General features: G+C 39.2%; 1 protein-coding gene across 1 annotated transcript; it reads right to left on the minus strand.

Annotated features, from left to right (window-relative positions):
- Nucleotides 1–4,357: 4,357 nt before the first annotated feature.
- LOC130967594 (uncharacterized) lies at nucleotides 4,358–6,235 on the minus strand. The gene is made up of 5 exons (XM_057892525.1): nucleotides 6,052–6,235; nucleotides 5,459–5,796; nucleotides 5,301–5,383; nucleotides 4,889–4,993; nucleotides 4,358–4,790 (listed from the first exon to the last, which is right to left on the minus strand). The coding sequence occupies exons 3-5, from the start codon at nucleotides 5,343–5,345 to the stop codon at nucleotides 4,692–4,694; spliced, it is 249 nt and encodes an 82-aa protein (XP_057748508.1). The 5' UTR covers nucleotides 5,346–5,383; nucleotides 5,459–5,796; nucleotides 6,052–6,235; the 3' UTR covers nucleotides 4,358–4,691.
- Between the last annotated feature and the right edge of the window lie 18,054 nt (nucleotides 6,236–24,289).

Consider the following 24,289-nt stretch of genomic DNA (forward strand, 5'->3'; position numbering starts at 1 on the left):
TACCCAGGTCGCAACACACCTCCAACATAAGGAGATAAAACAATTCCTTATGAAAATTGATTTTCTACAATTAACACACACTAATTGAAACTCGACAAACCGCGAAAATCACGGGCCGATCATATAGAAATCGCCTGGATGAAGCGACGAGGAACCAATTGGTGGAAAGAAGTTACATATGCGAATTGGAAAGAAAACACCTCGAAACAGCTCGGGCCAAACGGGTTGAAAAAGTTGTGTTTAGAACAAGTCGCAAAAGTAACTTAACTAAATATGCCCCTTGAGGCATAAATACGATCTAACAACTCGATCCACACGGATAACAAATGGATCGTACAAAATCTCAAGCCCACAATCTCATCTCTACAAGTTCTAAAAATAAACGACCTAGTCGTATAAAATGGAACACTTTCACAAAAACAAGTTGTTCCAAGAAAACTCGTTCTAGCATTCACAACAACATAAGGATAACTTGGATTAAACGAGTTATGCCAGTCAACCATATTTTCAACGAAATTGTGTTAAGCACAAGTCGTGTCTATCTAAAAGCAAAACTTTAAAAGTGATTTGTATCAAAATGAATCACTTCAACCAAACGACTCGTATAGAAACGAGTTAAAAAGGAAGGATTGTAAACATTTTTGAACAAAATCGAAACGTAAAAACTATCCTCCAAAACAACTTGGATAAAACAAGTTGTATCATACATAAGGACGACAACCTTGTAAAAACTAGAAAGGGGAGGGAATAAGCATATAATCCCTTCACCTAAGGCGCCAATTTATGCTCGACAAAGCGCAAAAATCACGAGCTGGCCTTTTCAATGGTCGCTCGGATAAAGCGACGAGGTATAAATTGGTGTCCAATGGTTATAATAAGGCTTGATGATTTAAAACAACTCAAGCCCATGAGTTGAACAAAATCGAGTAAAAAATAACCATATGATCTAAGTAATTTGTATTAAAATAAATTGCGCAAAACAACTTGATATATAACGAGTTGTGCTTCAAAAAAGTGACTTGTATAAAAAACAAGTCATTTATAAAAAACTCAGAATGAATGAGTTCAACAAAAAAAGGCTTCATTTGAAAATCCTTTCTACTTGATTGCTCGAGTCCGACTTCATAAAACTCAACCTCGAGCAGGGGCACAATGGATAAAGCAACAAAGTCTGATGGTTATAAAGATGATCTGATACTTTAAAAGGACTCAAAATAAACAATTTGTACTTGAAACAAGTTGTAAAGTCCTAAAAATAGCTTGAATTTAAATGAGTTGTATGAAATTAGATCAAGAAATAGCCACGTTTTAATTAAACGATTTGAAATAAAGCAAATCGTAAAACCTTAAAACTACTCGTATCAAACGAGCTAGACGAGGTTATACTAAAAAATAATTACAAGTCTCAAAACAAGTGATTTGTATTAAAACAAGTCATGCATCCTCAAAACAACTCGAACTGAACGAGTTGTACAAAATTAGGATAAGAAATGTTTTCTGGTTAAGCACGATGTGCTAAAACCAGTCATACAAAGCCTACAAGCCTTAAATAACTCAGAAAGAACGAGTTGTACCAATCAGTCTTAGAAAAAAGACTTGGCCAAAAACAAGTCGTTTAAAGAGGGAAAAGTATTTATAGCACGCCAGGGGCATAAGGGTAAATTGACGCGATCATTAAAGAAACGCGCTGTTACCAATGTAAATGCTCCCACGTGTAAATGCGAAAACCCCAACAGACGCGACATTTGATTAGACTTGGCGGTTAAGAAATTAAAAATCACGTCAGTTTTAAAAATCACGTCAGCTACAGACCAAGTTCAATACTCGAATCCAACTCATAAGCAAAAGAGATTGGACTCGAGTAGGGGCACTGTTCCTACCCTGACCTAACGGTATGGCCCAGGTCCAAATACACCAAAAGGCCCAATCCAAAGATTGGCCTTCGTTATTCACCGACCTCTTCAAAAGAGGTCGAACTCAACACAGATTTCTTTCCAAAGAAGTTGGGCTCAAGAGATAGCTGGCAGATAATACTTATTCAAAGAAGTAACTGCCCCTAAAATCTCTTAACCCACTTCTAGAAGTCATATCCCAACAATGCCTAGATAAAAGGGACGGTTATCCACCTAAAAAGGTGGCACTACTCCAACGGTGGTTATTGGATCACCACTATAAATACCCTGACACCCCTCAGGTATCTCTAAGTTCCAATACATTCTAAACCTGCTTAACCCCATACTGACTTAGGCATCGGAGTGTCTTTGCAGGTACCACCCCCCATTCTCTCACACACACAACTCGGAGGCGGCTCCCAGACGTAAACCAAGTCGGAGACCACACTCCTCCAACGCTTGGGCCTCACAAACAAGCCCAACCACCGTCCGGTTCTAGGTAAGCCCCGGAACAATATATATATAATCTTAATTATTTATAATTTTATATTTATTTTTATATATAATTTTAATAAAGGACATAAATAAAAAATTTATAATTTATTGATAAATAGACTATATAAAATTTATATTTTTAAATGTTCTTTCAAATATTTAAGTTATAATTTATTGATATAGAATTATAGATTATATTTCTATTATTTGAGCACCCGTAAGCTTAAACCAAACTTGAGTTTAAGAAATAGACTCAATTGTTAATGTGACGGATCCAAAAAATTTTGGTAGTGGGGACAAAATTTATATAATATGATAATAATTTTTATAATAAAAATAATATTTGTATATAAAAAATTAAATATTAAATTATCTATTAATCACTATATATCTGTGTATAAATATATATATATTGTTTAACTTATTTTTAATTTGTATTTTATATTTTAATATATATTTTATACAGATAATTTTTTTTGTGTACATATAGTATGATTGTTGTTATGATTATATTTTGTTATTGTAAAATATGATTAGCCTTCAAAATATCTAATATACAAATTAAAGCATTAAAATAGTAATTTAAATAATAATATATAATTTAAAATTCTATTCTTTTAGGTTTTATATTTTTAAAAAAATTAAGTAATTTTTCTCTTAACACTACCATCAAACTCCTTTCATATATATATATTACTAAACAATTATTTAAAAATTCACAATTAGAAGCCGATTCTTATTGATATTTATAGTTAAAAAAGTTTTTTCAATTAATATAGTTGCTACGCAAAAATTAAAGTTAATTTGAAAAGAAGATAAATAATATTTTTTTGAGTTGATTTTTAAAAAAGAACACTAATTTCGTTTAAATCTGAAAATTGATCATTCTAACGAATATCTAATATAAAATTTTTAAATTGACGATTAAGTACCAAAAGTTGAGTAAAAAATTATTGTGGGATCAAATTTAATAATTTAATGGGGACAAATAAATATTATTATCATATACTACTTAAAAAAATTTCAAATTGTAGTGGGGGCGCTTGCCCCCACACCTATGCACTTGGAACCGTCCCTGATTGTTAATGAGTCGAGTTGTGAGTCAAACTTAATTTTCGTGAGCCGATCTAGCTCAATTCGGCTCATTTCCAGCCCTAATTATTCAAAAGAACTTAAAATTTTGAAAGTATCTCTCACACACAAATATCACACTTCTTAAGATTAGAATTTTTAAATTCAAATTGTAACAAAACCAGGAAATCATCACAAGGTAGCAATCATCTCGAAACTTCAGCACACCATAGCAATTATGTTTAAGACAATATATAGATGATAATTATATAAATGGTGAATCACCAAAAATATACCGGAATAATTTTATTCTGACAAAAAACACTCGAATTTTATTATTGACAAAAATGCCCTCATATAATTTAAAAACGTGATAAAAGTGTCCAAAATTAAATATGTATTCTCAAAAAATAATTTAGAGATTGAATTTTGTTGCAATTTTTTGCAAATATAATCAGAAAATGAGATATTTTTATTCTTAATATTTGGTAATTTTGGCTAACTATATACTTATCTCAATTTTCTAATCATGCTCGCAAAAAATCGTACCAGAATTCTCTAAAGTATTTTTTAAAAATATATATTTAATATTAAATATTTTTGCTGTGTTTTAAAATTATTTCAGGCTATTTTTGTCGATAACAAAATTTTTACGCATTTTTGTCAACGACAAAATTATTGTACTGAAAGCACAAGGTACCTCTGCGTTAGCAAGTCTTAGAAAATCTTCACACTCTGTTCATGTTTGACGATCGAACTTAGCGAAGCATCTCGAACTTGAAATCATTAAGAAATTTATACAAATCCTATGTTTGATTATGTCATGGTGTTGGATGCCAAAAAGTCTTCACTTATATAAAAATATATACAAATCAAAAGTACATGACTGCACATCAAGATTTCAAAACTGATAAATGTCTCTTCTTATTAGATATTCTCTTAAGGCAACTAATACATCAACCTCAATCGTCATAAGCAACAGATATATCATGCCAAGAATTGGCATTATAAATTCTCAATTCATGATCCTAATAGAACTTTGAACTCTGAGGTAGAATCTAAAAAAGATGTTATGCACTTATGCTCATGGTCAAAGGTAAAATAATTGAACTACATACAAATTGATTCATCAATACAGCAAGTAAACAATATTTGATACACCATATGACCATATATTCTTTTTTGAAAGCGGCAAAATGTGTATCATACCAACTTGGTGCCAAATTATGTGTTCTATTGACTGCCACTTACAGCATTTTCTTTCCTAAAAGCTCGAAGTTGCTCCTTAAACTTTTTGCTCTCTTCAAAGTTAGCCTTTCGCTTCAGAGCTTTCTGTTAGAACACATTCACAATCATCAGAAACCATGGGAAAACAAGATTTCAAAAAAGGGGTCAGTTTCTTTATATATATATATGAATGAAATGCTCACTTCTTGTCTAAAACAGCGATCCAACTTTATTTTCAAATCTGTACATTCACCAAAGAATTTTCCAACAGGGTGTTCCACATGACACTTCTGGAACAGCTCAATAATCTGCACAAAAATATGATTTCTAGCAACAGTTAATTATCTCAAGACAGCCTAAAATATGGTTCCTGGCAACACACAAAACATAAATTTCCTCTTGCTCTCCTAGCAGGTAAAAATTTACTTACATTACATATTAAGCAACCAAAGTCTTGTGTTTAGGAACAAAAGTCCTACAATCAACTAGCTATTATCCATGTCATAGGAAAATTAACACAAATCAAATCATAGCAACAGCCATACTAGTAATACATACAACACAATATCTTAAACACACTACCAAAAATAACAACTGATTAGCAAATAAACTCACTTCAGCGCACATTGGGTGCTTGTGTAACGTTAAGGGAGGATGCATCTTCCCACAAACAAATCAATCAGAAGCACCAACCAACCCTGCAATGCAAAAACCCCACTGTTATATTCCGTCCTACTGAAGGAGTACTAGAAAATTGGCAGTTTGGCACCAACCCAAATGAAACTGTTCCGTCCGAGTTACCCAGGCCGACCTCCTTGCGATCCGAGCTTTTAGTAATTTCAGATTGGTTGTGCTGCTATTCGCCGGGGCGAGGTACAGGTCGGCTTTCTTTTAAAACACCGCGGGTGGAACACCTTGCAAAAGAATCTCTGACGCTCAAGTCAGAAGAGGTTGTGCTTATGTTTCTACTCTGTTGCTTCGGTGCTGTTTAAATAGATAGAGAGGCCGTTGTGTTCAGCATCTGATATCTTGTACTCTTCCGCAGATCTCGCCGTGGTTAGTTTTTAGGATCTTTTTTCTGTTATTGGATGATCTGTTACCTGATTCTTAGCTATTGTGGTAGCCGTTGTGTTTGTTTGGGCCGAGGTTTATGGTCCACATCAGAAACCAATCAGAAAAGAAAAGAGTAAAACTTTGAAACTTATAACTATCAAAGATTACAATATAACGAGAACCAACAAAGATGGAAATCTGGAATAGACCGAAGTGAAATTCAACATGTATATATATCTGAAGCTGGGAATTTCGAAACCTAAGTATAGCTGAAAACTATAATTTAAGGAGTGATGCGAAAAATTGGACTTACGAAATCCGAATCAGTGAGTTGGAAGACTCAAATCAGAGCTTGGAGGGTGGTGCCGTGTGTTTTTAACTTTTATGTGTTGATGAACGAAGATCATCTTATGTTGATCACTTTTTATTATTTCTTTTTCGCCGCGGCATTTGTAATATTTGTATTGTAATCCAGTTAGAGGTAATGTATTTGTTTAATAGAATTAGGAGAAATGTTAGAGAACACAAGAATTTATTATTTATTATTATTATTTTTATATATTACTTTAATTTTTTTGATTTAGTAATATAATAATATATTTTAATTTATATTTTTCAATAATTGATGATAAAAAAATAAATTGCAACGGTCTTTTAGTATTTTTTAGTAACAAGTTAAAAACTTACAATATTTTTATTTTTATTAATGTGATAACAAATTATTATATTATGTTTTTTTTGCAAAATTTTATTATATGACAGAATAAAGAATAATTACCTAAATCAATTTCAAGAATTTTAAAAACGAATATTTATTAATACACAAATTTTTTTAATTTTTATCTCCGTCAGACATAACAGTTTTTCGTCAATTTTTTTGACATGATTCACTGACGAAGAATGCTGAATTGGCAAGTACACTCACACATATGGCTGTTAAGTATCCACGTGTGCAAGAAGGATCTTATACTTATAATCACTAGTTACCCAAACCACTGCCACTGCTTCTACATCCTTTTCTCTGTCTTTTCTTCTCTCTTCCTCTTCTTTTCTTCTCATTTTTCTTCTATAGTTAGACCCAGTCGCACCACCACCGCCTCATTCTCCTTCTCCATTCGCCTCTTTTACTGTGAAATCTCATATCTGGCATTGTGATCATCGCAACTCCTCCATAGCACACAATAAGAACGCCTCCTCTATCGCCTTCTTTTGTCACTCAGCAACAACAACTCCTTTGACATTCTATGTCCCGCCTTTTGTCACCTCCATCACCAGTCATGTCATAGCGCATTCACTCCACTTGTGATTTCGAGAAAACATGGGGGCGCGTGAACGCCACGTGAAGTTGTGGAGGCTGAGGCGAAAGGTACCAAAGGAAGGGGAGGGGTGATCGTTAGGAAAGAGCCTATGCTAAAGAGGAATCCGCCAAGAACGTAGAGGTGGTGCCGAGAGGGATTGGGGCAAAGTTGCAGAGACTGTAAACTTGAGGGTTGTAAGACATGGGTAGAAGAGGGCACTGTGTGTAGTTCTTTGGGTTTAAGAAAAGAGGGAAGCGATGAATGGGTCCTGTAGGAAGATGCAAAGGAGGTGGTTGCGGCGGTAGTGGAGGAGAGTAGAGAAGAAGGACATCGAGAAGAGGAAGCGGTTCCATGAGAGTTGAAGACATGTTACATTTTGTTCCAACGTGTTTCACTACTGCTTAGGGATTGTTTTGTTCTTCTCATACACGTGAATTTTTAACTATCACGTGTGCGAGTTAACGTGCCAATTCAGCAATTTTCACTAGTAAGTCATGCCGGAAACTGAACTAGAGACTAATTTAGCTGGTGATAATCGTTAGAAATTGACATATGTATTAATTTTTTTTAGAAACTAAAATGCCTGCTTTTAAAATGTCCATTTTTATCATGAGAAGTGTTAGGAGACCAACAACTTTTGTGATTTGTAGCCATCATTTACGATTTTAATGGTGTGAGATTTGTGTGAGATTTCATCCAATGGCTCACTTTTTTGCTGGTTACATGCTGGCCAGAATTTAATAAAGTTGCTGGCCCCTAAACTTTTCCTTTTATCATTTCTATTTATGAATGTTCAAAATGCTAACAAATCCACTTACAAAAGTAAAACTGATTTTATACCCATAAAAAATAAGTTTCAACCGACAAAAACTATCCAAATCTTAATTTTTTTCAAAACTCTTAAATTATCCTTCCTAATCTAATTTATTACACTCCAAATCTCAACCCTCAATCCTTTACCGCCACTACACTAATTTATAACCTTTTACCACCACCATTCAAATCTTTTCCGTATTCCAACACTCAACGCCAGCTACCGTCGTCATCGTCATCGCCGCTGTCCCCACCCCCCACTACAGCCGCCATGTTATTGATGTACTCCGCACTCTTTAGATCCTTCCCTAGTAAACCAATTGCTCCTGTTGCGTTTTGCTATCCTTTTAGTGTTGGTGTTATTTAGGCATTTGCTAACCAAACGACAAAGAATGATGGAGGAGGACCTTGGATTCACTTTTTCTTTTTGTCTTGACAACTTTGGTGCTGGTTTTGCTTCATCGAGAAATCCAGGTGAGTTTTAAGTTTGGATTTTTAATATATATTTCTATGTTCTCTTATAAATTTGCTCGTTAAACTAATAGTCCTTTTAACCAATTTGTAAAATGAACTTGAAGGAGTTTCCTCCATGCTTGGTCAAACGTGGCAATGGATTACGAAGCACATGTCGCAAACAACAAGAGTTATGTTTCATCATTTGAAAAATTATCTCTCTCTTTTCTTGATTTATCAATGAAAGGCGGATATAAGCACGAAGAAGTAAGATAAGATTGAGGAGGTGATGGTAGTGTTCATGGTGACGATGGCGGTAGTGCGGTAAAAGTAGTGATAAAAGGTTGGAGATTATGATAGTGGTAGTTTGAAAGTGATGGTTTATCAGTGGCTAAGAGAAATGGGGGGGGGGTTGAATCTTAGCCCCTTTTTCGCTTAATAACTCTTGCTGTCCTTTAGAACACTTGAGGAGATATTTCTTATTTTTGTCTCGTGCCTAGTCAAGAGACTTTTTTGTTTTGTCTCGTGACTAGCCATGAGATATTTTTCAGTTTTGTCTCCTATGCAGCAGAATCAGAAATGGAGTAGAAAAGAGAGAAAATTACACCAAGATATATCTTGGTTTAGCTGCTAAGTGCAATGCAGCTTACATCCAGTTTTCATCACAACAATGATGGAATTTCACTATAATCATCTTTGATTACAAACACCAATTCTCCCTAGGAACAATCCTTCCTATCTGGGACAAGTCCAGAATTTAACCCCAACCCTGAACATGACTTGGTCACCTACCAAGCTTTCAACTACTAAGTGCTAACCCAACTTGTAAGGAGATTCTCACAGAATCATGAAACACAACACAGATGTACAAAGGACCTCTAGGACATCTATGGCTTTTTTTCTTTTAATTTTGTATACTCTTCCTTTTTTCACTCTATGTATTTTTCATACAAACCTCACTGTTTGCCTTTTTCCATGAGACTCAAGACAGACAAAACCAAACAGAAAATTACAAAATGAAGAACATTGAAGGAGAAGAACTTCTGTTAGCTTAGGTAGCTATGTGAACACTGTGCCTTGCACTCTCACTCCTTACTTCAAGCCCTGGCTATTCTCCCTTATTTATAGAGGGGGAAGCCTCCACGATTGAAACCATTTGAACCAAGCTAAACTTCTTCTTCTTCAAGAAAACCAGTTCGGTCAGAGAGAGAGGAGAGATAACCGAATGCTATATCCAACATGCAATTACCTCTGAGTCTTTCCTTTACACCAAACTTCACCAATCCGAGCCATCCCTCTTGACTTGCACTTCAAGAAGGACTCCTAGCCCTTGATGCTTCTTGATGCATGACAACTTCTTCTGCTCAAACTTCTGCATCTTCTCCACGCAGCTACAGTAGCTACCTCCTGTGGTAGTTGATCAAAAGCTGAGACAAGTCATCCCTTAAGGATCTTCTTACTCTGACCGAATGGATTTTCTTCCATTTTTGGTTATGGAAGGCTTGAAATCACTTTCCACATCTTACCTTTTGTGGTAAAGATCTTAGCCACTCCATACCTCATATTTTCTTTTTCTTACTGCCATCATCACAATGGTCTTGTTACTAGCTTCTTCTTTCTGATAGCTTGTCTTAGCTTCCATATTTCCTCTGTGAAATGACCGAAAGCTTGAAGAAAGAAGAGAGAGAAGAGAGAAATTAAAATGCTTTTAGTTGAATTAAGAGAGAGAAATGAAGTGAATTAAATTTCTAGATACCCATGCCTAGAAGCGTGTAACACACTTAAGACAATCAAATCACTTTTTCACTTTCTCTTTCCTATTTCCAATGTCTGCATTAACTTCACTTAATAAAATTTGAATTCCACCAAAAATAAAAGAGGTGGTATCCGTGGAAGCATGTATTTTTCTCTCTTTCTCATTTTTTCAATTTGGACCAAGCTAGTAGATTTCTTTAAAAAGAATTTTGGGCTAATAGTAATCAAATTTGGCCCAACTAGTGTAATAAAAATTCAGCCATATATTATAAGCATTTTCTTGCACAAGGCTGATTGTACTGGGCTTGTTTACCAAGATATTGGCCCAATTAACATAACAATTATTCAGCCACACATTATATTGCAAATTTGGGTAAGGCTGAATGTTTGGCTTCTTGTTGGGCTAGCCAATTTTTCGGCCCAAGATACAATCTGCACAACAAAATTATTAATTAATAATTTTTACATGAAAATTAAATTAATAATTTTGTAGTTAATTATTTTAATAATGTTTGTTCATCATCAATTTAAATTTGGTGTTTTCCAAACTTATCAATCTCCCCCTTGATGACAAATATTAAAAATTGAAATGGAAAAGGATTAGAGTTTTAGAGTACTCCCTTTGAAGATTAGTATTCCTCCCCCTTTCCAATTGTTACATGGCTCCCCTAAATATATGCCATTTTACCAAGGGAATCTTTACCTGTAACCTTTTAAAATCAAGCTTAAGGCAACTATGTTATTCAACATATGAAATTTGAAATGTTAAATGGCTTGATTTATGAGCAGAATTAGAGTGATAAACAAAACTCATTTGTTATCATATAAATGATTTTCTGCTCAAACAAAACAATCAATCAAAAAATAAAGCATGCTTGAGTACTTTCAGAATACTTTACAACATATATTCAAAACTCAACATACTTTGGATCAAACTAATTCTTTGTAAAAATAGTTTCTTGCCAAAAGGATTTGCCAAACAATAATTTACAAATTATGAAATTGTTTCTAATATAGATCATCATCCAAACTGCATAAAAATTGGCAGGTTATTAAATCAAGATTATCAGAGCTTAAACAAACTTATCACAGCCAAAAACAAATCATGATAAAACATAAACTAGAGCAACATAATCAGAGCAACACATGAGCAACCTAATCAGAGCAACACATGTACAGGGGTAATCATGAATCAACTTGATTTTAGCCCCTGTTTTTAGTTCTAGTAACTTTTCAATTTTTCAGCTTTTCTCCCCCTTTTGTCATCAAAGGGGAACCTGCAAAAAAAAAAAAAAAAAAAACACAATGGTATGCAACATATCCAAAATATAACTAGTACTAAAATAACCAAATTTGACACACAACTCCTTCCTTTAATAGGACAACCTTCAAAATCATGATTAAGGCAAACTCAAACAGAAACGGGTCAGACTAAGGTCAAAGAGATTTTAGGGCCCAAGATAATTAATGTAAGCGCAGTCTCCCCCTGTCTCATGGCCCGTTCATCATAGCCTGAAATTTGTCTCCTGCTTTCCTACGAGACAAAACCAAATAGAATAAAAAATTTCACAAATTTTCAACAGAACTTAATTCTATTATTCCCAAACTGTATCTTAAGGTGCAGAATCTGTCTTCACATAAGGGCTTAGTGAAAATATCCGCAAGTTGATCTTCGGATTTTACAAATTGAATATCAATAGTTCCCTTTTTCACATGTTCTCTAATAAAATGATATTTAATTTCAATGTGCTTGGTTCTTGAGTGCAAAACAAGATTTTTTGAAATATTTATGCCACTCATATTGTCACAAAACAAGGGTATACTATTGATTTTTAATTTGTAATCCTCTAATTGAGTTTTTAACCATATTAATTGTGAACAACAAGCGGAGGCAGAGATATATTCAGCTTCGGCTGTGGATAGAGCTACTGTGGCTTGTTTCTTTCTTGACCACATGTTGAGTGAGCTTCCAAGGAAGCAACACATGCCCGATGTGCTTCTTCTATCCACCCAATCTTTCGTATAATCTGCATCACAAAACCCTACTGCACAAAAATTATCAGATTTTGGATACCATAAGCCATAATCACTAGTTCTCTTAATGTATCTAATGATGCGTTTAACGGCCAAAAGATGGGACTCTTTTGGGTGAGATTGAAATCTTGAGCATACACCCACACTTTGAACAATATCCGGTCTAGAGGAGGTAAGATACATGAGCGAACCAATCATTCCTCTATACCGTGTTTCATCCACATCTTTGCCATCATCATCCTTTTCAAGTTTAGTGTTTGGATGCATTGGTGTTTCCATTGGTTTGGAATTTTCTAGGCCAAATTTTTTGATTAATTCTTTAGCATACTTTCCTTGGTGAATAAAAGTGCCACTAGGAGTTTGTTTAATTTGGAGGTCAAGAAAGAAAGTTAGCTCTCCCATTAAACTCATTTCAAACTCACCAGTCATGAGTTTTCCAAACTCTTCACACAAAGATTCATTGGCCGATCCAAACACAATATCATCCACATAAAGTTGAACTAGGAGAATATCATCATTAGATGTTTTAATAAATAAAGTTGTGTCGGTGGTACGCCTTTGAAAGTGATTTTCCAATAAGAAGGCACTGAGCCTTTCATACCAAGCTCTTGGAGCTTGTCTAAGGCCATAAAGGGCCTTTGAAAGTTTGAAAACATGATTTGGAAACTCTTTACTTTCAAAATCGGGGGGTTGTGTCACATACACTTCTCTATCAATTAAGCCATTAAGGAAAGCACATTTGACATCAATTTGAAACATTTTGAAACCCTTATGGGCAGCATAGGCAAGAAGTAACCTAATTGCTTCCATTCTAGCTACCAGAGCAAAAGACTCATCAAAATCTATACCCTCTTCTTGATCATAACCTTGGGCCACTAATCTAGCCTTGTTACGAACAACTTTTCCATCCTCACCAAGTTTATTTTTAAAAACCCACTTAGTACCCGTTACTTTCTTACCATCCGAATGAGGTACTAGTGTCCAAACCTCATTTTTGTCAAATTGAGCCAGCTCCTCTTGCATAGCTTTGACCCAAGAGGAATCTTCAAGGGCTTGCTTCACATTGTTGGGCTCCATTTGTGACAAGAGAGCAAAATTGCTTGGTTTGATTTGCTTTTTGGATGAGGATCTTGTTGTTACACCTTGTGAGGGATCTCCAATGATAAAGTCATGAGGATAACCCCTCATGGACTTTCATTCCCTTGGTTTCCGAAGGTGTGTTGAGCTTTGATGAGCTTCCGTAGGTTGTTCTGTTCTAGTTTCTCTTGCTGGTTCAAGAGACAAAATAGAAATGTCTCCTCCATTCTGCGAGACAAAATTGGACAGATAGATTCTTCATTTTGAACAGACTTGGGATTTTCTTCATTGATTTTTTTATTGACAGCATCTTCACAATCTGAATCATTTTCTATCACAGTATTGAGAATTGAATTAGAATCACAAAAAGATACATGTATGGATTCCTTTATTGTTCTATGTTCTTTGAGGTAAATTCTATAAGCCTTGCTAGTAGTGGAGTATCCAACAAACATTCCCTCATAAGATTTTGGATCAAATTTACCAAGATTTTCTTTATTGTTAAGTACAAAGCATTTGCATCCAAAAATATGGAAATACTTAAGATTAGGAGGGGTTCCTTTCCATAGCTCATAAGGAGTTTTCTTTAACCCTTTTCTAATGATGGTCCTATTCAAAATATAGCAAGCTGTATTTACAGCTTCAGCCCATAAAAATTTTGGAACCTCATTCTCACATAACATAGCCCTAGTCATCTCTTGAAGGCTTCTATTCCTTCTTTCAACAACCCCATTTTTTTGAGGTGTCCTAGGACATGAAAAGTTGTGAGCAATTCCAAAATTATCATAGAATTTTTCAAAGTCTTGGTTTTCAAATTCCTTTCTGTTCATACCCTGGGTCGAGGTGTCCGACCCGGGATGTTCTACAGACAAAGCGACCGACCTCTTCCGGTCAAGATGACCCGACCTCTTCTTAAAGAGCTCGGCCAAGTCACAGGAAAGCCCAATAAAAGGGCCCAAGCAGAGGAACACGACCCGAATCCAAGGGCGGCCCAAGCCTATAGAGATAAGGGCGGTTCCCTTAAAGATAAGATGACCTCGCTCGAAGATAAAGATAAGATAAGATAACTAACTTATCTTATCTAAGAAGGTCACTCTACGCCATTATAAATACACTGGAGCACCCAGGTATAACTCATACTCTGATTCTACTCAATACCTGCTTAATACCCTTGCTAACTTAAGCATCGGAGTCCCTTGCAGGTACCCCCACCCTCCGGGGACGAAGGATCAGCATCATTACCAAGTCTAACGAGTCAGACACAGCGACTCCGACCACCATCATCAGCTCGGACTCTGCAGCTCCGACCAGCATAGAAGATCTTGTCCGAGATCGACCTTCAGTTTCAGGTAACCATCGGAACATTGGCGCCGTTGCCGGGGAACCTGGAAGTCATCCCATTACCATGGCGGACGACCATGACAACAATCACACCTCAGATCTAGAAGAAAGAACGCCGCACAAAAACGTGGGCACAACACCAAAAGATACTCCCCAAATCAACAATGAGAACTCCCCAAACGAGGGAGCCCTGGAAGCATTCCAAGATCGGTTAAAACAACTTGAGGAAGACGCCCTACGTCAACGAGAGGCCGAGAAGGATCTGCAAAGAGAAATAAGGTGACGCCGAGAACTGGAGACCAAACTCCTAAAACTTGAAGCTGATGTCAAGACGAAAGCCAGCCGATCCACTCCCGAAGACAACGCACGAAAGGAGCAAGACCCATTCACCAAGGAAATCATGAAGACAAAAATCCCAAAGGACTTTAAACTCCCAAACATGACCTTATACGACGGCACTACAGATCCTAGCCATCATCTCAGCAACTTCAGAAGCAGAATGTACCTCACCGATGCCTCAAATGCAGTTCGTTGCAAAGCCTTTCCAACCACTTTAACAAAAACAGCAATTAGATGGTTCGGCAATCTCCCTCCTAGGTCCATCTCAAGTTTCGACGACATGGCTAAAAAATTCCTGGCCAGATTCTCCATCCAAAAGGACAAAGCTAAACACACTCCGAGCTTACTAGGAATCAGACAAGGAGAGCGGGAAACCCTGCGTAACTACATGAAGAGATTCAACAAAATATGCATGGATATACAAAACCTTCCAACAGAAGCTGCCATCATGGGTCTCATTAATGGTCTACGAGAAGGGCCTTTTAGTCAATCCATATCAAAGAAGTACCCCACATCTCTGAACGAGGTGCAGGAGCGAGCGGAAAAATACATCAACATGGAGGAAAACTCCCGATTAGGAGAGACCTCAAAAGCAGGGTTCACCCTTCGGGATAAAGATAAAGATTCCAGAAAAAAGGAAGATCGACATGGAGAGAAAATAAAAAGTACCACAATTACACCCCTCTTTGGATGTCTCTTGTGGATGTCTACAGAGAGGTTTGCAACACAGAAAAATACCACCAGCTCGACCACTCAAAGGCAAAAAAGGAGGAGGAAACCGGGCTGAATATTGTGAATACCATCGGATCCGCGGGCACTCCACCAATGAGTGTTTTGACTTGAAAAATGTCATAGAAAAGCTCGTACGAGAAGGGAAGCTAGATCGCTACCTAGCCACCCGTGATGATGAACAAAGGAAAAGAAGAAGAGCAGAAGATGTCGGACCAACCGCACGATCATCCCGGACGCCAGAAAGACATGTCCACATGATACACGGTGGATTTGTCGGGGGAGAAATCTCCAAATCATCCCGCAAGAGACATCTCAAAGACGTATACCACGTCACAGAAAAGAAGGAAACACCCGACATCCCGGCGATCACTTTTACCAAGGAGGACGCATTCGGCATCACGGCAGGGCACGACGATCCCATGGTGATCACTATTATACTGGCAAACACAAATCTTCACTGCACATTGATAGACCAGGGGAGCTCTGCCGATATCTTATTCAAAACTGCCTTCGACAAACTCGGCTTGGAAGAAAAGGAACTCAGAGCATATCCGGACAGCCTGTTCGGGTTAGGAGATACCCCGGTTCAACCAATGGGATACATCCCGCTCCACACAACTTTTGGAAAGGGAAGTCAGTCAAGAACACTCAAAATATATTACATCGTCGTTGACGTAAGCTCAGCCTACAATGCCCTAATAGGTCGGACAACGTTAAATCAACTCGGCGCAATAGTCTCGACTCCGCATCTATGCATGAAGTTCCCAACCGCAGAAGGAATAGCCACAGTAAAGGCAGACCAAAAAATGGTGCACCGCTGTTACAAGGAAAGTCTAAACCTCCGAGGCAGAGGAGAAGAATTCCATACAATCGAGCTCGGTGGAATTCGGAGGCGGGAGGAACTCCGCCCACAACCTGATGGAGAAATAGAGAAAATCCAGATCGGGAACACCCCGGACCAAATAACCAACATCGGCACACTCCTAAAAGGGGACATAAAAGAATCACTCATACAATTCCTACGTGACAACGCTGACCTCTTTGCGTGGAAGGCCGCAGACATGCCTGACATAGATCCCAAACTAATGTGCCACAAGCTAGTAGTCTACCCAGGATCTCGGCCGGTACAACAAAGGCGCAGAAAGCTAGGACCAGAACGCTTTCAAGCGGTGGAAGAATAGGTACGAGCTCTACTGGAGGCAGGCTTCATAAGAGAAGTCAAATACCCGCTATGGCTTGCTAATGTTGTTTTGGTAAAAAAGTCAAATGGGAAGTGGAGAATGTTCACCGACTATACCGATCTCAACAAAGCTTGCCCGAAAGATCCTTATCCGCTCCCAAACATCGACGCACTGGTAGATGCCTCCTCCGGATACAAATATCTCTCCTTTATGGACGCATACTCAGGATACAACCAAATCCTAATGTACCCACCCGACCAAGAAAAAACCTCTTTCTTAACCCCAAAGGCAAATTATTGCTACATTGTTATGCCCTTCGGTCTCAAGAACGCGGGAGCCACTTACCAAAGATTAATGAATAAAGTTTTTTCGGAACACATCAAAAAGATCATGGAGGTCTACGTAGACGACATGCTAGTGAAGACGCAAAACGAAGAGATGTTATTATCCGACCTGACACAAGTATTCAACACCATAAGACAACACGGCATGCGACTCAATCCCACAAAATGTACCTTCGCAGTAGAAGCTGGTAAATTCTTGGGTTTTATGATCACACAGAGAGGAATCGAGACAAACCCGGACAAGTGCAGGGCCGTACTCAACATGAAAAGCCCGACTTGCATCAAAGAGGTACAACAACTCAACGGGCGGCTGGCAGCCTTGTCCAGATTCCTGGCAGGATCCGCAATAAGGTCTCTCCCCTTCTACGCCACTCTAAGGAAGGGAAAGGAGTTTGAATAGACAGTTGAATGCGAGCAAGCCTTCCAAGACTTCAAAAAATTTATGGGACAGCCACCTATATTGAGTCGGCCACTGGAAGGGGAACCACTCATCTTGTACCTCGCAGTGGAAAATCAGGCAATAGCCTCAGCACTGGTCCGAAAAGACAACAATGGGCAACAACCCATATACTTTATCAGCAAAGCATTACAAGGATCCGAGTTGAACTACCAAAAAATAGAAAAATTCGCTTACGCTCTCATAGTAACATCTCGACGACTTCGCCCATATTTCCAGTCTCACACCATTAAAATTCAGACCAACCAGCCCATAAAAGGAATCTTACAGAAAACAGACTTGGTAGGCAAAATCTTGCAATGGGCAGTCGAGTTGTCCGAATTCGACCTTCAATACGAAGCTCGGACGACCATCAAATCTCAATACCTGGCTGACTTCATTGCGAAATTTACGGACACACCGGAAGTTCCCACAAAATGGAATCTATACGTGGACGGATCCTCAAATAAAACGGAAAGTGGTGCAGGCGTAATAATCGAAAGCGACCAGGGGACCCATATCAAACTCTCTCTCAAATTTGGGTTCCCCGCCTCGAATAATCAAGCGGAATATGAGGCACTACTAGCAGGTTTGAAGCTGGCTAGGGAGGTCAGAGCTCAAAAACTTATCATCTTCAGCGATTCACAGGTAGTCACTTCACAAATAACAGGCAGCTACCAAACCAAGGATCCCACTATGAAAAAGTACCTGGATAAAACCCGGAAACAGCTCGGATAACTCGGAGAGCATGAGATTCGACACATACCCCGAGAACAGAATGCTCGAGCCGATGCACTCTCAAAACTAGCCAGCACCAAACCAGGAGGTAACAATAGAAGCCTTATCCAAGAAATTCTACAAAAGCCATCAATCTCAGAAGAAGAAAAGGTCCTAGCCATAACAAATCGCGATCAGGGATGGATGACCCCCATAATTAATTACCTCACAACAGAGGCCCTCCCTACAGATGAGAAAGAGGCAAAAAGGTTAAAACGGGAAGCACAATACTATATCATCATAAATAACACTTTATACAAAAGAGGGATTTCAACACCATTGCTAAAATGCGTGCCGACTTACAATACTAAGGATATCTTAGAAGAAGTACATAGTGGCATTTGTGGCAATCACCTCGGAGCACAAGCACTCGCCAAAAAAGTACTACGGGCCGGATTCTATTGGCCAACCCTACAAAAAGAAGCCACAGTAACCTCACCATGGCCATTCGCAAAATGGGGACTCGATCTCCTCGGACCCTTTCCCCAAGGATCAGGACAAGTCAAATTTCTCATAGTAGGAATAGACTACTTCACAAAATGGATCGAGGCAAAACCCCTAGCCAATGCCACAGCTCAAAGAAGTCAGAAATTCCTATATCGAAATATCGTCACAAGGTTCGGAGTTCCATTCTCCATCACTACAGATAATGGTACCCAGTTCACAGACGCAGGCTTCGGAAAACTAGCGGCCGACCTGAATATAAAACAACAATTCACCTTTGTTGAGCACCCACAAGCCAATGGGCAAGCTAAAACTGCTAACAAAGTTATATTAGCAGGGTTAAAATGGAGATTACAAGATGCAAAGGGAGCCTGGGCTGAAGAGCTCCCGCGAGTCCTATGGCCATATCGAACGACTCCACATTACACGACAAAGGAGTCACCTTTCCGATTAGCCTACGGGATGGAGGCCATGATCCCAGTAGAGATTGAAGAAAGATCTCCCAGAGTGATATACTATAGTGAAGACGCCAATTCCCAACTTCAAAGGGAAGAGCTCGAATTACTCCCAGAAGTCCGGGAAAGAGCTCGGATAAGGGAAGAAGCATTGAAGCGACGAATGGCTTCCAGATACAATCAAAAAGTAATACAGCGGACCTTCATAGAGAATGACCTCATTCTAATCCGAAATGACATTGGAACAACTCGACCTGGAGAAGGAAAGCTGGCTGGAAATTGGAAAGGACCCTACCGAGTCATAGAAGTACTAGGAAGGGCTACTACAGGCTTTCTGAACTCGACGGGCGAGAGCTGCCAAGGTCATGGCACGCCTGCAACTTAAGAAGGTACTATAGTTAGGGAGGATAAGGGATCTTGGGACAAGGCACACTCTTTTTCCTGAAAAGGTTTTTTAACGAGGTGTCAGGCCCAAGACCTACAAACTAACCCCCGCATGTATATATTTCCATTTCTCTTAATAAAATTTTTTCAGATTTTCTACAAACGTTCAAGCCGTATTATTCTAAAACCAATCATCGCCTGATTATAAAGCTACAGATCGACAGAAAGTGAAAACCAAAGTCACTGTACGATCACGATAAAAACGAGGGTTAAAACCCAAAATTCTACAAAATCGGCAAAGGTGAAAATAAAATAATACAAGAAGCTATAGAAAGTGATCCATAGAAAGGACCTGACGAGGTCCTAATAAAATGGATTGCTATAAAATAGCTTAAAGGCTGGCCGACACCTAAAGTCGAACCAGCCCCAACAAACCAAGTTATAAGTAAAGCCCTGGAAAGAGGTCTGGCCAACCCTATAAAAGAGGATTACTATAACTTCGAAGAGCATGACATGATGAAGTCGGACTCCTACAAAAAGTTACAAAAGGTGATCCCTGAAAGAGACCTAAACAAGGTCCAAGAAAGAGGATTATCAAGTAACTCGACAGGGTCCGACGTAACAAAGTCGGCTCGGGAAGATAAAAGTTACAAAAGGTGATCCCTGAAAGAGACCCGAACCAGGTCCAAGAAAGAGGATTACCAAGTAACTCGACAGGATCCGACATGACAAAGTCGGTCCAAGATGTAAAGCTACAAAGATAATCCCTGAAAGAGACCTGAATAAGGTCCAAAAAAAGAGGATTATCAAGTCAACTCGACAGGGCCCGACCTGATGAAGTCGGCCCGGAAAGATAAAGTTACAAAAGATAATCCCTGAAAGAGACCTGAACAAGGTCCAAGAAAGAGGAGTATCAAGTAACTCGACGAAGTCCGACATGACAAAGTCGGCCCAAAAAAGATAAAGTTACAAAAGGTAAAGCCTCAAAAGAGATCTGAACAAGATCTAAGAAAAAGGATCACCTAGTAACAGAACAGGGACAACATGAAGAAGTCGGGATAAAACTACAAAAAGTTATAAAAAGTAATCCCAAGGGGTTACTAGAAATAACTCAAGAAAGATCAACTGAGAGAATCAACCAACAGAGGGGAGATAACTCGACCCGATAGACCTCAACCTCGCCAAAGTCAATCAAAAAAGTATTCTATCAAAAGAATACTCAAACAAACAGCTAGCCTTAAATGGACGCTTCCACTAAGGCAAAAACGAGGAGCACATAGGCAATCAAAAGAGGTCGGATAAAAAAACACTCTGAAGATTCCAAGTAAATGCTAAAGAAAGCTGCAAGCAAGCATATCACAAAAACAAGGCAGTTACCATAAAACAAAGACTCAAGAGGCCGCTTGAAGCCAACCCCAAGAGCAAGAGAAACTATTTTGTTTTTCAAAATAAAGTTTCTAAAGTAGCAACTGGAGCATCCGAAGTCAGAGATCACAAACTTACAATAATAAAGAGTTCTAAAGCCCACAAAACCGGGCTATACACAAACATATCAGAAAAATTATCGAGGATCCAAAGGCTTTTGTTCATACCCTGGGTCAAGCTGTCCGACCCGGGATGTTTAGCGACAAGCCGACCGACCTCTTCAGGTCAGACTATCCGACCTCTTCGCAAAGAGCTCGGCCAATGCCCGACCTCTTCTCAAAGAGCTTGGCCAAATCGCCAAAGGAGTCCAAAGCAGGCCCAAAACGAAGGAACACAGCCCAATCTAAAGATAGCCAAAGCCCAGAAAGATAAAGGCGGTTCCCCTAAAGATAAGATGACTTCACTCAAAGATAAGAAAAGATAAGATAAGATAAGATAAGATAAGATAACTATCTTATCTCCAGAGAGGTCACTCTTCACCATTATAAATACACTAGAGCACCCAGGTATAACTCATACTCTGATTCTACTCAAAACCTGTTTAATACCCATGCTAACTTAAGCATCGGAGTCCCTTGCAGGTACCCCCCACCCTCCGGGGACGAAGGATCAGCACCATCACCAAGTCCAACAAGTTGGACACAGTGGCTCCAGCCACCATCGTCAAGTCGGATACAACAGCTCTGACCAGCACAGAAGATCTCGTCCGAGATCGACCTACAGTTTCAGGTAACCCTTGGAACATTGCCGCCGTTGCCGGGGAACTTGGAAGTCATCCCACCACCATGGCGGACAACCATGACAACGACCATGATTCAGATCTAGAGGATAGAACGCCGCACAAAAACGCAGACACCACACCAAAGGATACTCCTCAACTTAACAATGAAAAGGATTCTCCAAACGCGGGAGCCATGAAGGCGCTTCAAGACCGTTTAAAACAACTGGAAGAAGAAGCCCTACATCAACGAGAGGTTGAGAAAGACCTACAAAGGGAGATAAAACGATGCCGGGAATTGGAGGACAAATTGCTAAAACTCGAAGCCGATCTCAAAGCTAAAGCTAATCGATCCTCTCATGAGGATAGCTCCTGCAAGGACCAAGATCCATTCACCAAAGAGATCATGAAAGCTAAAGGTCCCAAAGGACTTCAAAGCTCCAGACATGACTCCGTACGACGGCACATCAGGTCCAAGCCATCATCTTAGCAATTTTAGAAGCAAGATGTATCTCACGGAGGCCTCAGATGCAATCCGTTATTCTCCATCCAGAAGGACAAAGCCAAACACGCACCGAGCCTATTAGGGATCAAACAAGGAGATCGAGAGAGCCTTCGCAACAACATGGAAAGATTCAACAAAACATGTATGGGCATACAAAGTATGCCAACAGAAGCAGCTATCAGGGGCCTCATCAATGGTCTACGAGAAGGACCTTTTAGCCACTCAATATCCAGGAAGCACCCAAACATCTCTAAACGAGATACAAGAACGAGCAGAGAAGTACATCAACATAGAGAAAAACTCTCGACTAGGAGAGATCTAAAAAACCGAACATTCCTACTCCTCTCGGGATAAGGATAAAGAGTCCAAGAAAAAAGAAGATCAACATGGAGAGAAGCCTAGAAAATACCACAATTACACGCCTTCAGGTGTCTCTTGTGGATGTCTACCGAGAAATATGCAACACTGAGAAGATCCCATCAACTCGCCCAAGCAAAAACCAAAGAGGTCGGACAAAGTTGAAGGTCCACCTCACACCAAAGTGGTCGGACAAGTTGAAGGTCCACCTCACACCCAAAGTGGTCGGACAAGTTGAAGGTCCACCTCACACCAAAGTGGTCGGACAAGTTGAAGGTCCACCTCACACCAAAGAGGTCGGACGAGTTAAAGGTCCACCTCACACCAAAGAGGTCGGACAAAGTTGAAGGTCCATCTCACACCAAAGTGATCGGACAAGTTGAAGGTCAACCTCACACCAAAGAGGTCGGACAAGTCGAACGTCTCACACCAAAAAGGTCGAACGAGTTGAACGTCCACCTCACACCCCTGAGAGACATGTTCATGGAGGATTCGCAGGAGGAAGGATCTCTAAATCATCTCGCAAAAGACACCTTAAAGAGGTATATTAAGGAAGGAAGAGATGTTTGAAAAGGACAACGGAGTGCGTACAAGCCTTCCAAGATTTCAAAAGTTAGTATGAGGCAACCATCCATTCTTCCCAGACCACGGGAAAGTGAAGAACTCATATTATACCTCGCAGTGGAAAATCGGGCAATAGCCTCACCACTAGTCAGAGAAGACGAAAGTGGGCAACAACCCATTTACTTCATCAGCAAAGCTCTACAAGGGGCCAAACTAAACTATCAAAAGATAGAAAAAGTTCAACAAACCCCCTCATACTCACCTCTCAACAACTCCACCATACTTTCAAGCTCACACTATCAGAGTTCGGACCAACCCATCCATAAAAGGCATCCTACAGAAAACAGACTTAGCTGGAAGAATCCTACAGTGGACAATCAAGTTATTCAAATTCGATCCTCGACATGAAGCTCGGACAGCCATCAAATCACAATATCTGGCTGACTTCATCACAGGGTACACCCCGAGAACTCCTACAAAATGGAATCTCTACATGGACGACTCTTCAAATAAAACTGGGAGTGGTGCAGGTGTAATTATAGAAGGCAATCAGGGAAGCCAAATCAAGCTAAATAACCAAGCTGAATACGAGGCACTACTGGCTGGGTTAAGGCTAGGTAAGAAGGTAGGAGCTTACCGTGTCCAGTGATTCACAAGTAGTCACCTCACAAATAGAAGGGAGCAACCAAGCTAAGGATCCCACCATGAAAAAATAGCTCGGATAATTCGGGGGACCCTGGACAAAACCAGAGAATAGCTCAGACAATTCGGGGGACCCTGGACAAAAACAAAAAACAGCTCGGACATTTCGGGAAATATGAAGTCCGACACATACCTCGGGAGCAGAATGCCCGAGCTGATGCATTTTCAAAATCAGCCAACACCAAACCAGGGGGCAATAATAGAAGCCTCATCCAGGCTACATTACAAGACCACAACAAGGAAGGAAAACAAACCCTCTCCTCAGAGTTCGACGACACCAACTCATTATACGGAACCTCCTAAGTCGCACACAATACTCAGGGTCAGCCACAGTAACACGCATTAAAACTATGGAATCCAGTCAATCAGACATGCCGTCCGGGATCTTAGTAGACATCTCAGCAATATTTTTTCAAA

This window comes from Arachis stenosperma, chromosome 3 (genome assembly GCF_014773155.1).
Source record: "Arachis stenosperma cultivar V10309 chromosome 3, arast.V10309.gnm1.PFL2, whole genome shotgun sequence".
NCBI classification, from domain to species: domain Eukaryota; kingdom Viridiplantae; phylum Streptophyta; class Magnoliopsida; order Fabales; family Fabaceae; genus Arachis; species Arachis stenosperma.

Excerpts from the sequence above, each read along its gene's own strand:
- LOC130967594 (XM_057892525.1), bottom strand. The coding sequence starts at position 5,345 with ATGCATCCTCCCTTAACGTTACACAAGCACCCAATGTGCGCTGAA. Across the intron at positions 4,994-5,300 it reads AGCACCCAATGTGCGCTGAA|ATTATTGAGCTGTTCCAGAA; the intron begins GTGAGTTTATTT and ends ATTTTTGTGCAG. Across the intron at positions 4,791-4,888 it reads ATCGCTGTTTTAGACAAGAA|AAAGCTCTGAAGCGAAAGGC; the intron begins GTGAGCATTTCA and ends GTGTTCTAACAG.